At 41.2% G+C, this 12,676-nt stretch overlaps 2 protein-coding genes across 4 annotated transcripts in view; both read right to left on the bottom strand.

Moving 5' to 3' along the window:
* LOC118206259 (polypyrimidine tract-binding protein 3-like) overlaps positions 1 to 3,152 on the bottom strand; it is a 28,935-nt gene extending 25,783 nt beyond the window's left edge. The window contains exons 1-2 of one of the 3 annotated variants that reach the window (XM_035378678.1): positions 3,136 to 3,152; positions 2,789 to 2,923 (exon numbers count right to left, since the gene is read on the bottom strand). The gene's annotated coding sequence lies outside the window, so the exon portion shown is untranslated. Of the gene's footprint in view, positions 1 to 2,788; positions 2,952 to 3,135 lie in introns of those variants that run through there. The other 2 variants (XM_035378677.1, XM_035378683.1) reach the window with 2 other exon arrangements.
* Positions 3,153 to 4,374: 1,222 nt separating this feature from the next.
* si:ch211-12e13.12 (A-kinase anchor protein 2) overlaps positions 4,375 to 12,676 on the bottom strand; it is a 30,940-nt gene continuing 22,638 nt past the window's right edge. The window contains exons 5-7 of the mRNA XM_035435630.1: positions 6,972 to 9,092; positions 6,174 to 6,355; positions 4,375 to 5,728 (exon numbers count right to left, since the gene is read on the bottom strand). Coding sequence (XP_035291521.1) covers positions 5,633 to 5,728; positions 6,174 to 6,355; positions 6,972 to 9,092 — 2,399 coding nt within the window. The 3' untranslated portion in view covers positions 4,375 to 5,632. The remainder of the gene's footprint in view (positions 5,729 to 6,173; positions 6,356 to 6,971; positions 9,093 to 12,676) is intronic.

The following is a 12,676-nucleotide window of genomic DNA, read 5'->3' as shown; positions in this document are numbered from 1 at the left end:
AATTTCACCTTTAGCATGTCAAGTTTGGGTCATGAACTGTAACATCTATTGCACCTTCTGCCTCATGGTTTTCCAAATGGTACGTATGTCAATAATCAAATATTGACAAACTCAAATCTTGGAGGGTTGCTGTCTCTGCTGTTATTTTTATGTGTTCCTTTAATTAAGTGTTTAATTTAAGTCACTGATTGGCTACAGTCTGCACACCGGGTTTCCAAGGCCTAAACTGGTTGCTGATAGAGAGACTGCAGCCTCTAGGACTGGAGATTGAGACCCCGACTCTAGATAAACTGGTGCCCCTAGTCCATACTCATGAACATTCATAGTAAGTGTGTTGGTGTTAATAGAATGGTTTGATCATCCACACTGATAACAGAGTATTTTAATTTTTTTTTAAAGGCCAGCTCAACTCTCCACGAAAGGAAACTGTCAATATACAAGTGAGATACATGGTTGCGTAGCCAGCAAGCTGTATTAAGAACAACACTGGACAATTTTAGCAAGATACTTATTTAAAACAGTAGTACAACATGATGTCATTACATAATTTGTATATTTAAGTTAACTTATGTTCCCCTGCTATCTCAACATTACAGCATAGTTAACTAATACCCATATCCAATTCAACTAGTTCTCATATATCAAATTCTCTGTATCATATTTACAAGTGTACAAGCACTTAGCTGGAACTTATCCAGAGTGACTTGCACAATACTGCATAGTATCCATTCATACAGCTATATACATGCTAAAGCAATTCAACTTCAGTAGCTTGCCCACAGATGCAGCAGGATTGCTCCACTTAAGGACTGAACCTGCAGCCTTACTTCCGTGACCATTAAACTACACGGCCACCGTTCTCTGCTGCTTTGGGCCCTGCACTCTTCCAGTTACAGTCTTACTGTACATCAGCCTGCTCTTTCCCTTCAGCCAAATATGCACAGGCACCCATGTGCTGTAGCATGAACGAGAGGTAGAAAACTTCAAGTACTTGTCATCAGGAATGGCGATCCTTGACACTAATCGAAGTAGACATGGGGTATCGCACGTCACCACTCTAAATTGTTAAGTCTCCTCTGGCTTCTGAAAAGACGGAAAGTTTGCCCGACTCGCCCCTGAAAACAAGCACGCATAAAACGTCATGACCATATATATAAATTGGAATATCTGTAATGTAGACCTAGTGTATGATCATTTGACAATCTGCTGCAGCTGTGACTGCAAAAAAAAAAAAAAAAAATCTTAGTTCTCCTCCCCCCACCTGACACGTACTGTAAATCAGCATGACTCCCTAGAAAATATGGGGCACTGATGATAAAAGGAGTGAAGGACAACGGTGTGCACAAAAGACAGCTTCGCAGCCAAGTCATTAGACCCACAAAGAAACATGTTTCTCATCTTGTGCTCCCAGCGCACACTTGAGCTGGATGAGCGTGAGGATGACCCTGAACTCTGACCCAATATACCGCCCCCAGCCCCATTCTTTAATGGCAAGATAATAGTAACTCTTCCACTGCAATACCGGTGAATGGACGAATTTTCAAAGATTAAAAGTTCGCTGCGTTGAGTAATATTTTACTTCTTTGGATGAAATGTATATATACGTAGAAAGTTTTTATTTCCTCGTTACCAGCTTTCAAAACGTCATGAGACCTGTGATAACGGAAGTTGAACAAAGACACTGCCATGACATCGAAATAAAAAAACGCCACGTCTTGGGCACCCGGAAACTTTAGTTCCGAATATCTGCGCGTTATCGTTAATTTAATATCTGTCTGTTATCGTTAATTTGCCGAATGTAAGTACTGTCCGAAGTATTGTGCGTTGGACACTAAAGCGCTAAATGCAAATGTACTACTGTTTTCCTGCTTTCTCTCCTTAGCCGCGATGTAATGTTATACGCCCATTTTACGATCGAATTGAAAACTAGGTCGAATAGACATTGTAGCGTGAGTAACAAAGTAATTTTCACTTTTTCATCTGACAAAATCTAAAAATTATAACGACAATGCTAAAGGAAACACGAAAAAGACGATCCCCGCCCACAAGCGCACGCCTTCCTCCTGTAGCCAGCCAAATCCCACCACCAACAGCAGGCGACTATTTCCTTGTTCTGCTTTGGGATATTATAACCAATGATCCAACTCTTTCTTTAATGAATTTAAAGGATTTGGTTCGACTGCGTCTTAGTTGTGCGTACGTTTTAAAATTAAGCAGGAACCAATAAAAAATAATTATGACATCTCACCAATTTCTCCGTAAATATGTTCGAGTTAATCACATAGTGAATTTACAAATGTTCGGCGCTGTTAATTTTTTTCTGTTTTACTGACTTGACAAATAACCACATTCAAGGAGATGTGATCGCTTACTTTCTTAACTTTTAGTAAACAGCCAGACCCACATAGTTACAGACCACCGATTGGCGAAGTAACGCAGATGCATGGCCTATAGCGCTGCTTCAATGCGTGTTGAGTCATATACACGAATAATAATACAGGCTCATAGGAAGTCATCGCGACGGCATAAATATAGCCTAGCATTATGGGGTGAGTTATGAGTTTTCTCCCGTGTTTTGTAGCTACTTCCTCTTTCTCTGCGATAGCTTTACAGTGTTCATTTTACAACATTACACTGGCTACAAACTCACTGGAAATGGAATTTCAAAACATGTTCATTCAGTGTAGAAGCTACGCGTAAATGCCACACGCATGAAAAAAATAACCTGCCTAACTCAAACTGTAAGCAGGCAACAGACAGCCTAAAATACGTTTTAAAAGACACCTACCCATCCATTACACGCAGGAGCCGACGGAGAATGAAGCTATAACCGGGGCTGTGTAGAATGAGGTGTTGGAACTCTGCGCCCTCGCGCACACACCACACTTTCGCTCTCATAGGCACAAAGAAATGCTTCCTGGTCCTGACGTGAACACAGAAACAGACATGTACTGTAGACTGCACACACTTAGCCGCACAAAATGGTTACCTTTTCTGCTATTAGGCAGCATATCTTAACGCTCCTTACAGCGACTATATACTGTTAAATATACACTGATAAATATCTTTTTTTCTGAAGTCATTTCAAGAGTTATTGAATGGATAAGTAAATCAACAAATACATAAATAGCCTACCCAAGGAAATACTTTTTGGATACATGACGTTTTTATGGCGTTACATTGTAGCTAGCATTCTTATTTATAGGGAGACCGGAAACAACGTCGATTTCATGGAATTAAGTTGGCAATATAATTAATGTATTTTTAAAGACTATTTGAGTTTGACAAACCAATAACAGTTTACCATAATTTTAAACTCAGAAATGGCTGTATCTATGCATGTTTAGTCTGCCTGTTAATTGTATAACGTGAACCCCCCCCCCCCCCCCCCCCCCCCCAATCACGTGGTCACTTCGTGGATAATATTATTGAACTCAGAAATTCTTTTCATATTGCTTTGAATACAGTCCACGGAGGTCGCACCACGTGACAGTTTACTGTGTGGGAAGGACTCTTGCATTGGGCTTAATAACATTTTTTAAATTTTTTTTTGCTGGAAGAGTGCATGTTATTTTGAAGAGAAAAATGCAGTTCTTCCGAACTGTTACTATGTTGTCATAAGCATACAGAGATATTGCAATGAACTGGGCTTATTCAGAAGAAAACAACATACCGAGTTGTATGTAGTCATTTGCTATTGCTACGCAATACTAGTACCATGAAAAATATTTTTGCTTTAATTAATCAGCCAACTGAAATGATCTGGTACATTTACTTTATGTTTAATGTATATGTAACATAATTTCAAAGCTTTAAAATCAAGTCAATATTTTTTTTAGGGTAATGCTACAGCAATAAAGCGGAGTGGGTGCTTAAACTAAAATTGTTTGACTACATATATAGCTGTATAAGTGGATACTATCTAAAAATGCAAAAAAAAATAATAATGTAAAAGTCCCTCTCTAAATGGCTATAATGGAGTGTAATTACTGTATTAGTTAATGGTCACACCCCTTAACTTAAAGCAGAGCCTTCAGCAAAAAAGAAGAATAAAAAGGTTTAGTCCTGCTAAGAGGGACATTAAGGAGCCAGCTGGTTTGGCTAATATGCTGTCCAAGGAAGAAAAAAAAAGGCCGCCCTTCATCACACCACTAGAGGGCGCGGCAAGCTAAAGTTAAAGCTTCAGCAACACTGATAAACAAAACTGGAAATGCAAATAAAATGCCCAGTTTCACCTCTTTGTTGAAGCATTCCCTTGATCCTTAAGTATCTGTGAACACTCAGTATTTGAAAATGCCCTCAGGACACATCAAAAGAGATTCAATTAGCCTTTCAAAACAATCCCTTTAAAGTGTTTGTCACTTTAATGGTTAGAATTCATTTTTCATTTGTTTATTATATAATGATATCCACAACCTGAGAATTATCAATCGCTGTTGGGTGCCTTTGAAGTTAATAAGGTCGGCCTTCTTGCAAAACAGTTGAAGTCTCCTCTGAACATTTTTGTCTCAGAGGAAGTTTTTAGAAATATTATCAAATAGTTGATTGTCTTCCATAAAATGTGTTTTCTTTGACGTTACTATGAATCACTGATGATGAAAGAAAAGCACAATGTAATTCAGCAGGACTTTTCTTATCAAAAACACCAAAAATTGCAGACAACACATGTTTATTAATGAGTTTACTATGAATGTAATTTTCCAACCCAGGTATAGCTCTCTCTAGGGGGAATTTTTTTTATTTTAAGGAGCATGAATAAAAAAATATTTTATAGTTCCCTTCAAGGTGTGTTGTATTAATTGTTCCACAATCATATGAAAAAATAAATGTGGATAAATACACTATATTGTATAATAATACTAATATCTTTTATATAGCTCAAATGATTAGTGCCACTTGGATATATGCAGCTTAATGTATTATTGCAGAATACATTTGTATATTACAGATATAAATATAAACAAACTGGAAACAAGTAGTAATAGAAATATTTACAAATTAATGCAGTGTAATTTTATGCATATTCAAGTAAATATTCCTTATGGTTTAGATTTTATATTTGAACATGCCTTATATTTATATTTGAACATGCATTTTAATGTTAGGTTTTGCTGTTTGATTTGTTGAATGATAATGCCAGTTTTTACTGACACAGCATAGAAATTGATTGTAACATGAATAAAAGTAACTATTGCATACATCAGTGTTAAAATAAGTCTCTCTTGAGCTGGACACTCATCAAATTCAGAGCTACGTTACAGTTAGCATCTCAGTTTTACACAACTTCAGAACAACATTCCTATCATTTTTCATCCTCCTCACACTTGCAAAATTTCCTTTAATCCTGTGTGCTAAAAACACCCAAATATTGAAGTGAAATAGGAAATAGAACGATGGGAGTCAAGCCGACCCTCCCCGTTGCTTAGTGTTTGTATGGAATTCCTATTGATTTCCCTCATTGTCTCAGAAACATTATGTTTGGAGAAGGTCCAAGTCCTCAGTTTGGGCTCACAGAACCAGGTTACTTCAAAGAGCCAATCGCTTGGAGTCAAATAAACTGCACTCAGAAGGGACTCTTTGGGGTTCACACTTTTGGCTCAAGCATTTTCCTTGGACGGTGTTGAAGAATGTGCTACTCTTCCTCCTCCTCCTGGTTAGTGTACGCCCCTGCCTCCCACTGGACCGCCATGTTGCTTTTATGGCGGGTGATGCGTGTCGCCTCCAGGACCTGGCAAAAACCACAAGACAGGAGATACTCAACCAAACCCTTTCATCTCTATCAGCCGAAATAAAGCTATATCTGGAACATAAAGCTATATCTGGAAATACAGTATGTAAGAAGAGCTAACTGGCCTTTTTTTCACATTGTATACTGAGCATTAAAATATTATAATTGCTACACTATATTTAAATCGTCTATAGGAATGTGATGCATGGCATCCAAATTCAGTCACATTCACATGAAAAAATTTGACCTATTATCAATATTATCCCTAAAGATAGAGTTTAATGGCAGATCGTGGCCATTGGAGAAAAGCTGATTTGGCATCTTATTTGACATTCAGACCAGACCAGAGGCCTTTGTAGACTTCTTGGACTGATTGCTTTACACACACTGCACTATACTTGAGTGATGAATCAAAATGGCAGGAGAGCAATGGGTAAGAACTCACTCTGTTGTCCTCCATCTTGTCTTTGCGTTTTACTTTGTGGATCTCGTAGTCCTCCATTAGGGTCTGCATGAAGTTTTTGGGACGCTGGCCCCCCTCTGAGCCCTCGCTGCTCACGTCAGAGAGGGTGGGTGAGTTTGGGCAGTCCTGGCCCGGGGGTGTGAAAGCAACACAGTGTATTTTCCCTGTTCGTAACAGAGGAAATGAAGAAGAATCTATATTAAGGTCTAATCACTGGAGTGTGTTCTCCGGTTATGTTACTTTATTCATTTGTTGGCACGATGCATTAAAATGAATGCTTTATCATTTAACGGGTTGAGACAATGTGGTATTTATTTTATATCAATATTAGCCTTGAAAATAATGAAAATAAACTCCCCTGGTGCTGTCATTTCTGATATCAAAACTGGCGGAAAATATTCAGTAAAAATATTCTCGATGCGAGTAATGGAAATGATCAGAAATGGCTAATGTCAGGCTCTGTTGTTTCTTTAATATTTTGACCATTTAGTCCCAAGCCAGTCTCGGGTTTTGGCCTTAATTTCCTCTACATTTGCATTACTTGAGTTTTCATTTTTCATAAAGGCTCCTTTCAGACTGGACTTAGTGTCAACATGCCAGTTATTAACATGTTATGAAAGTGACTGCTGGGAGTGCAAAAGACACCTTTGTGGAGCACTTGATTGTAAGATGTGTGCTATATATGGCATATGGAGCTGGGACCTCAGAATGAGCTATTCAGCCATACAGGAAGTCAGGAGGAATCTAACATATTGCACAGAATAATGCCCAAGGGCTCACCCGGTGCTGTCTTTGCTGTCACCACCAGTCTTGTGGGAACGTTGGAGGTCCTGTCCTTGTGGCCGGGAGCCGTACTCGGTCCCCGTGTCTGCCGCTGCCTCTTCAGCTCCTGCTCGCGCTCCTGCGCTGCTCGGATCTCCTCCTCGATCCTCGACAGGGTCCTCTGCTTGTGGGAGCGCAGTCTGAAGGGTACTGAGCTGACCTCGGGCTCCCGGTGTCGTGTCAAGGAGGCTGTGCTCCTCAGCTCCGCGGCCTCGGAGTACTTACTGAAATAGCTGAACTGCTGCTTCTCACTGGCCTGTGGGGACTGGCTACCCCCAACGGTCAGAGGCCGGAAGGTGTCATTGCAGACTGGAGGGGTCTTCATAGGGATCTCTTGAGCTACGTCTTGCTTTTCTTGCACTGGAGACGACGCCTGTGGAGGATCATATTTAGATTTGTGGTCATATATTTGGGAGTCCTGCTGAATGCAGCTTTTCCCATCGCTGCTCCCTGAGGATTCTCCCAAATGTGTTTCATTGCGCACCTCCTCATATCTCCCAGGGTTGGGCAGGGACTCCTTTTGGGACTCTGTTAATTCCCAGCTGGTGGTCTGGCGGGCTTGCTGAGTGGCCTTCTGGACTGGGACTGTAGTGTGATACTCTACGGGCTCCTCTGTCATGAAGGTCCTGGGGGAGGATGGGGACGTGCTGATCTCACTTCGTGCTGCAGTTCTCCTGCCCATCTCACCATCCACTGGCGAGGTGGCCTGTGGGGTGGCAGGAAGAGAGAAATCCCCCAGAGAATTCTCCAGGAAGGTGCCGGTGGCCTCGTTGGAGGCCCCGCTGTCGCTCACGTTGTCTATGCTGAAGTCGTTGGACAGGAGCTCCTGTGGGGCTGTGTCCTGAGACTGGACAGAGAGGTCATCAAGTCCAGAGTCAATCTCCTCATTGTGACAGGAACTATTCGCTGAGGACAGTTCTGGATCCTCCAGGACAGTCACCCCTGCTTGGGCACAAGTGAAGTCTCCATAATTTTCCCGCCTGTCCTTTCTCTCTTTCAGCTCATTCTCAGTCCTTGCTTGCTCAGTGGTAGTGTCTGTTGGATGCTCATCAGCTCTCTGGGTTTTTGCCTCAGTAGCCTTTTCCTGAGCGCTGTGGACATGGTCAGCAGTGGTGTTTTCTAATGAGGAAGAAGATTTTTCTGCATGTGTTGCCTCTGCTCCTCCAGAAAATAGGTTTCCTGAACAAAGCTCAGGCGTTACTACTGTCTGGAGTCCTCTAATTTCAACAGTGTTCTCTTCCAGCTGAAGCTGGTTCTGGGTTGTGGAAAAGTTTCTTTCCTCTATTAAAAGGTCTTCCTTCCTGATGGCTTCCTCCGGTATGAAGGAAGCATCTGTCTGCTGCATATTTGAAGATTCAAGCTTCTTCTTTCTCTCCTGATACTTTCTGTGTGATTCCAGCTGGTCTGGATCCAGCTCTTCTTCTATTGTTTTTATCTGAGGTGGGTTCCACCATTTTGTGGCTATCCCTGGGTTTTTCTTAACGGCTTGACTATGGATAAGCTCTTGCCTTTCCCTCTCCAGTTCTTCCATCTCCTCACTGTCTCTGACCTTCGTCACACGGATAGGCTCCTTCTCTGAACTGCAGTCAAAAAGCTTTGAGGGCTTCTCTTCCTGGAAGGCCCGGAGCTCGAAGCGGGCCTCTTTCTTGATGGTTGTCGGCGACTTGCAATCCTGACCTACCATTTTTACATGACCATTAGGATTTCTGTAGTAAGAATCTTCATCAGTACAAGCACTTTTCTTCCCTTCTACCTCATCTTTTTTGATATGCGCAGTTTGTATATCAGGAACCAAAGCAGACTGACTATCACTGGTATCAATTGTCGTTAGACCAGAGGAAGAAGGTCCGCTTGAGTTTATTCCAAATGCTGAATGGCAGCTGTCTTCTTCCAGTGCCAGATCTAGGGGGACCATTTCCCTCATGGCTTCACCCTCCGTAGAGTCACGGCGGTTTGCGAAGCCATTCTGCTCATTTGCGGGACAGCAGATATGCTGGTTTTCCATTTGGGTGTTGGGAAAAGGAGCTTCCATTTCCATTGTGCCTTTTACCCAGAGGTCTGACAACAGTGCAAGGGAAAGCGTCACGCGTCACACTGCTTCTGTCAGTCAATGGCTCAGGGTTCTCCTTTCAGAGTTTGGAGGAGGATATCTGAAAGGCAAACATGTATCCAATTAGTCCAATAAAAAATAACAAAATTATTCAAACTTTGTTTGTACAACACTGAATGCAGAGGATAATGGATACCTTGACCTCTGGCCAAGGCAACTGGATCTAAGGCATCTATAATCAATGAGAGGAACTTTCACTCCCCCGCCTGAGACTGTGAGTCATTCACTATGAGGAGAATAGAGGTGAAAGTGCTATTGTACCCAAATGCCCTATATGTTCTTAGAAAATCTAAGAAAATCTAAGAAAATCTTAAACATAAAATAAGTGGTTTCACTCACTGTGCGAGAAATGTCCTGCAGTCTCTGACAGGCAATCCAGAGCTCAAACACAGTACATGTATGCAAGTATGATGTTTATTCTAAAGGCAGTTATATATACTCATTAGGTGTTGCCTGGAGTAGATGCCAAGATAGTTGTGACTATCTTAAAAGTTGTGTTTTAATTGTTTTCAGCTTAACACATTTTTGTTTTACTTTACTTTCTATTTCACATCAAATGTAGCCTATCTGAAGTGATCCCCAGCCTATTTCTACATTTTTGTTCTTGCATAAATCTGTTTTTAATAATTTCAGTCATTTGAGTAATGCAAAAAGGAGTTCACATGGCTACATTATGAGGGAACATATGTGGGGGGGGTGGGGGGGGGGGGGGGGGGGGGTGGGGGAGAAACACAGTGGGGTTCAAATGTCTGGAGAAACAAAGAGACTGCCCAACTTTTACTACAGGCCAGCATTCCACTTTGGCACCTTTTGCTCGTTTGTAATTACAATAGCTTATGTTGCAAGGTGTTCAGGGGAAACACTATGAAAACACAGTTGCTAGTAGATCTATATCAGCTGAATTTGACTTCGGCAAGGGAATTATCCCATCAAAAGTTATTTATTTTGTTATTTAACATGAGGTTATGTTCATTTAAAGACAAATCAGGGTTGTAAAACAATCAGGGTTTATGCATGTTTGTGAGTTGAGAGTGAAAGTGTATACGATTTTTGAATGAGAGAGAAACTGTGTGTGTGCGCTGAAGTTCTCAGTTTTAGAGTTCAGATATACTCAGATTAAGCGGTATGATTTAGAAGGATGGAACGGCTTCATTTTCCCTTTTGACCTGGGTGTTGGCCCAGCATTTCTTAGAAATGATTCAATTGTTGTGGGAGGCATTTTTTTGAGGTGACTACAAAGACAGTGACTTTTTACACAGTTAGAATGACTTGATCTGAATTGGAGGTCTTGATCTTTTTCTTGTCTTTGAAGTATCAAGAATAAAGCGTGTCAAACATTAAACTGAAAGGCAAACAACAGTCTCATTTTAGATGCCTTGTTTTCTGAAAACAAGTTCCTTTACATTACATTACATTACATTCATTTGGCAGATGCTTTTATCCAAAGCGACGTACAAAAAAAGTGCATTTCATGGTCAAAAAAGTGCATTTCATGGTCATTATTTTTATCATTTATCATGCAGGTATCATTGCATGAATGCTAAATGTGATATTTGATAGTCTGATATGGGCTGCACAGTAATTTGATATCATAAGCACAAACCCAACCTGTGGATCTCAGAATGACTGCTATGTCCAACCAAAATGGCTTCCCTGTAGTTTTATTAAATTTTAGAGCAACTGTAGGTGTCTTAAGTACCCTGCAACTATGCAATTAAGTTGGTAGTGTTTTTTACAGGTCACATTTTTGCACAGTGACTATTTTAAAAACATATTTACTAAAACGGAGTCATCGTATTGTACGGTAGGGCTGCATGGTTGCTTACAACGTTACAGTCAAACCAGTCCAAAACTGGCTAACGATGTTGCACAGGACCGGTCAATAACTGGCTAAAGATGCTGCACAGAGCCAACTAATCACTGAGAATGCATGACATCTGACATTTGTCAGCCCTGCTCTGCCTGCCTGGAACAACAGTAATTTTATAGATTCACTGTCGCTGGCCAGAATGAGACAGAACACAGATCTAGAGTCCGTATTCTACGACAGGGTCTTTTTTCAGTTTTTTTTGCAGATGCATGTACTTTGTGTCCATTAAATTGTCTCCTCCTTTTTATGTTAATTAGAAACAAACAAGTGGAAAGTAAAAATAACAGGTGAATTGTGTGTTAGGCCTGCATGAAATAAGCAATCACGCTTTGCTAATTTTCTAAAAGCCATCCACCAATTTTGTTATTTGGGTCTGGCCAGTTTTCTTGAAGTAACTTATTTGAAAGGCAATATTATTTGACTTGCTGCTCATTAAACAGTATAGTGCAGAAAAATTGCCCTTTTTAGGAAAAGCTTTATCAAATGTACGAAGCCCAGAGACCATCCACACACCCCAGCAGCCTCCTGCCTTCCTGCCCTCTCTGCTGTCCAACAATGATTAGGTCAACAAAGGAAACTGACCCCCGGGTGTCTTTGTGCTGAAAGAATCACAACATGTACAAAGGAAAGGTGTGGCACTCATAATCAGCGCATTGCGTAACGGTCAGCAACTTTACTTTACTCTCCGTCTGGGCTGACACGTACACACACATGCACTAACATGTGCACGTATGTGAACACAAACATGCGAGTACACACACACACATGCGCACACACACACATACATGTGTGTGCATGTGTGTACACACACATACATACGTGTGCGCGCGCACACACACACATACACAAACACACACGCACATCACTGTGATTTCTTAGCTTATTTTGACACACTGCAAACTCCCTCACCGCCCTGTCTCTTGGCGTAAGTGTTTTCCCAGGACAAACAGTGGCCAGTGTTTCGGAAGCGGCGTTATCTGTGATAGCACTGGCTGCTGGGCCAGTACTCCTCAAAGCGTAGTGGAAGAATGTTGTTTTCCACGGCAGTTAGCCGTGGAGAGCAGAACATCCTCTGTTTTTGGACAAAGCTTAAAATGCCTTTATCTTCTTTTCACTGCTATCTGTTGTTAAATTTTGTTCAATGGAAAGAATCCACAGATGGTAATTATGACTAGAAAGCATCTTGATATATGGCATAGAAGGTGAGGACTTCGTGTGTAATATGGCGTTGTTATTGGAAGACCTCGTTTAAATGTGTGAATAAGAACATAGTTCTTTATCTAAAGCCGTGCCTCTTTCAAAACCCACTGAGCACCACAGAGTTTACTTCCCAGAGTTTACAGGGCTTGGTTGTGATGTGTGTTGTAGCATGTGTGTGATGTAGTAATAACCAGGAAGCCAGTTGGTTGTGATGTGTGTGATGTAGTAATAACCAGGAAGCCAGTTGGTTGTGATGTGTGTGATGTAGTAATAACCAGGAAGCCAGTTGGTTGTGATGTGTGTGATGTAGTAATAACCAGGAAGCCAGGGGCAGAACAGCATGGCATTCCTCACATACAAGCCTCCGCTCCATCTGGGTAACAGCACTACTGAGGGTACAGCAACCCTGCAGTATAATTATAACGAATGACTCTGATAGACTGTATGGGACTAAGAGCAAAGGAAATGATCTCAGTGACCTGC

This window comes from Anguilla anguilla, chromosome 10 (genome assembly GCF_013347855.1).
Source record: "Anguilla anguilla isolate fAngAng1 chromosome 10, fAngAng1.pri, whole genome shotgun sequence".
Classification (NCBI taxonomy): domain Eukaryota; kingdom Metazoa; phylum Chordata; class Actinopteri; order Anguilliformes; family Anguillidae; genus Anguilla; species Anguilla anguilla.
The sequence above is the reverse complement of the archived record's forward strand: the minus strand, read 5'-3'. Positions and strand labels throughout refer to the sequence as shown.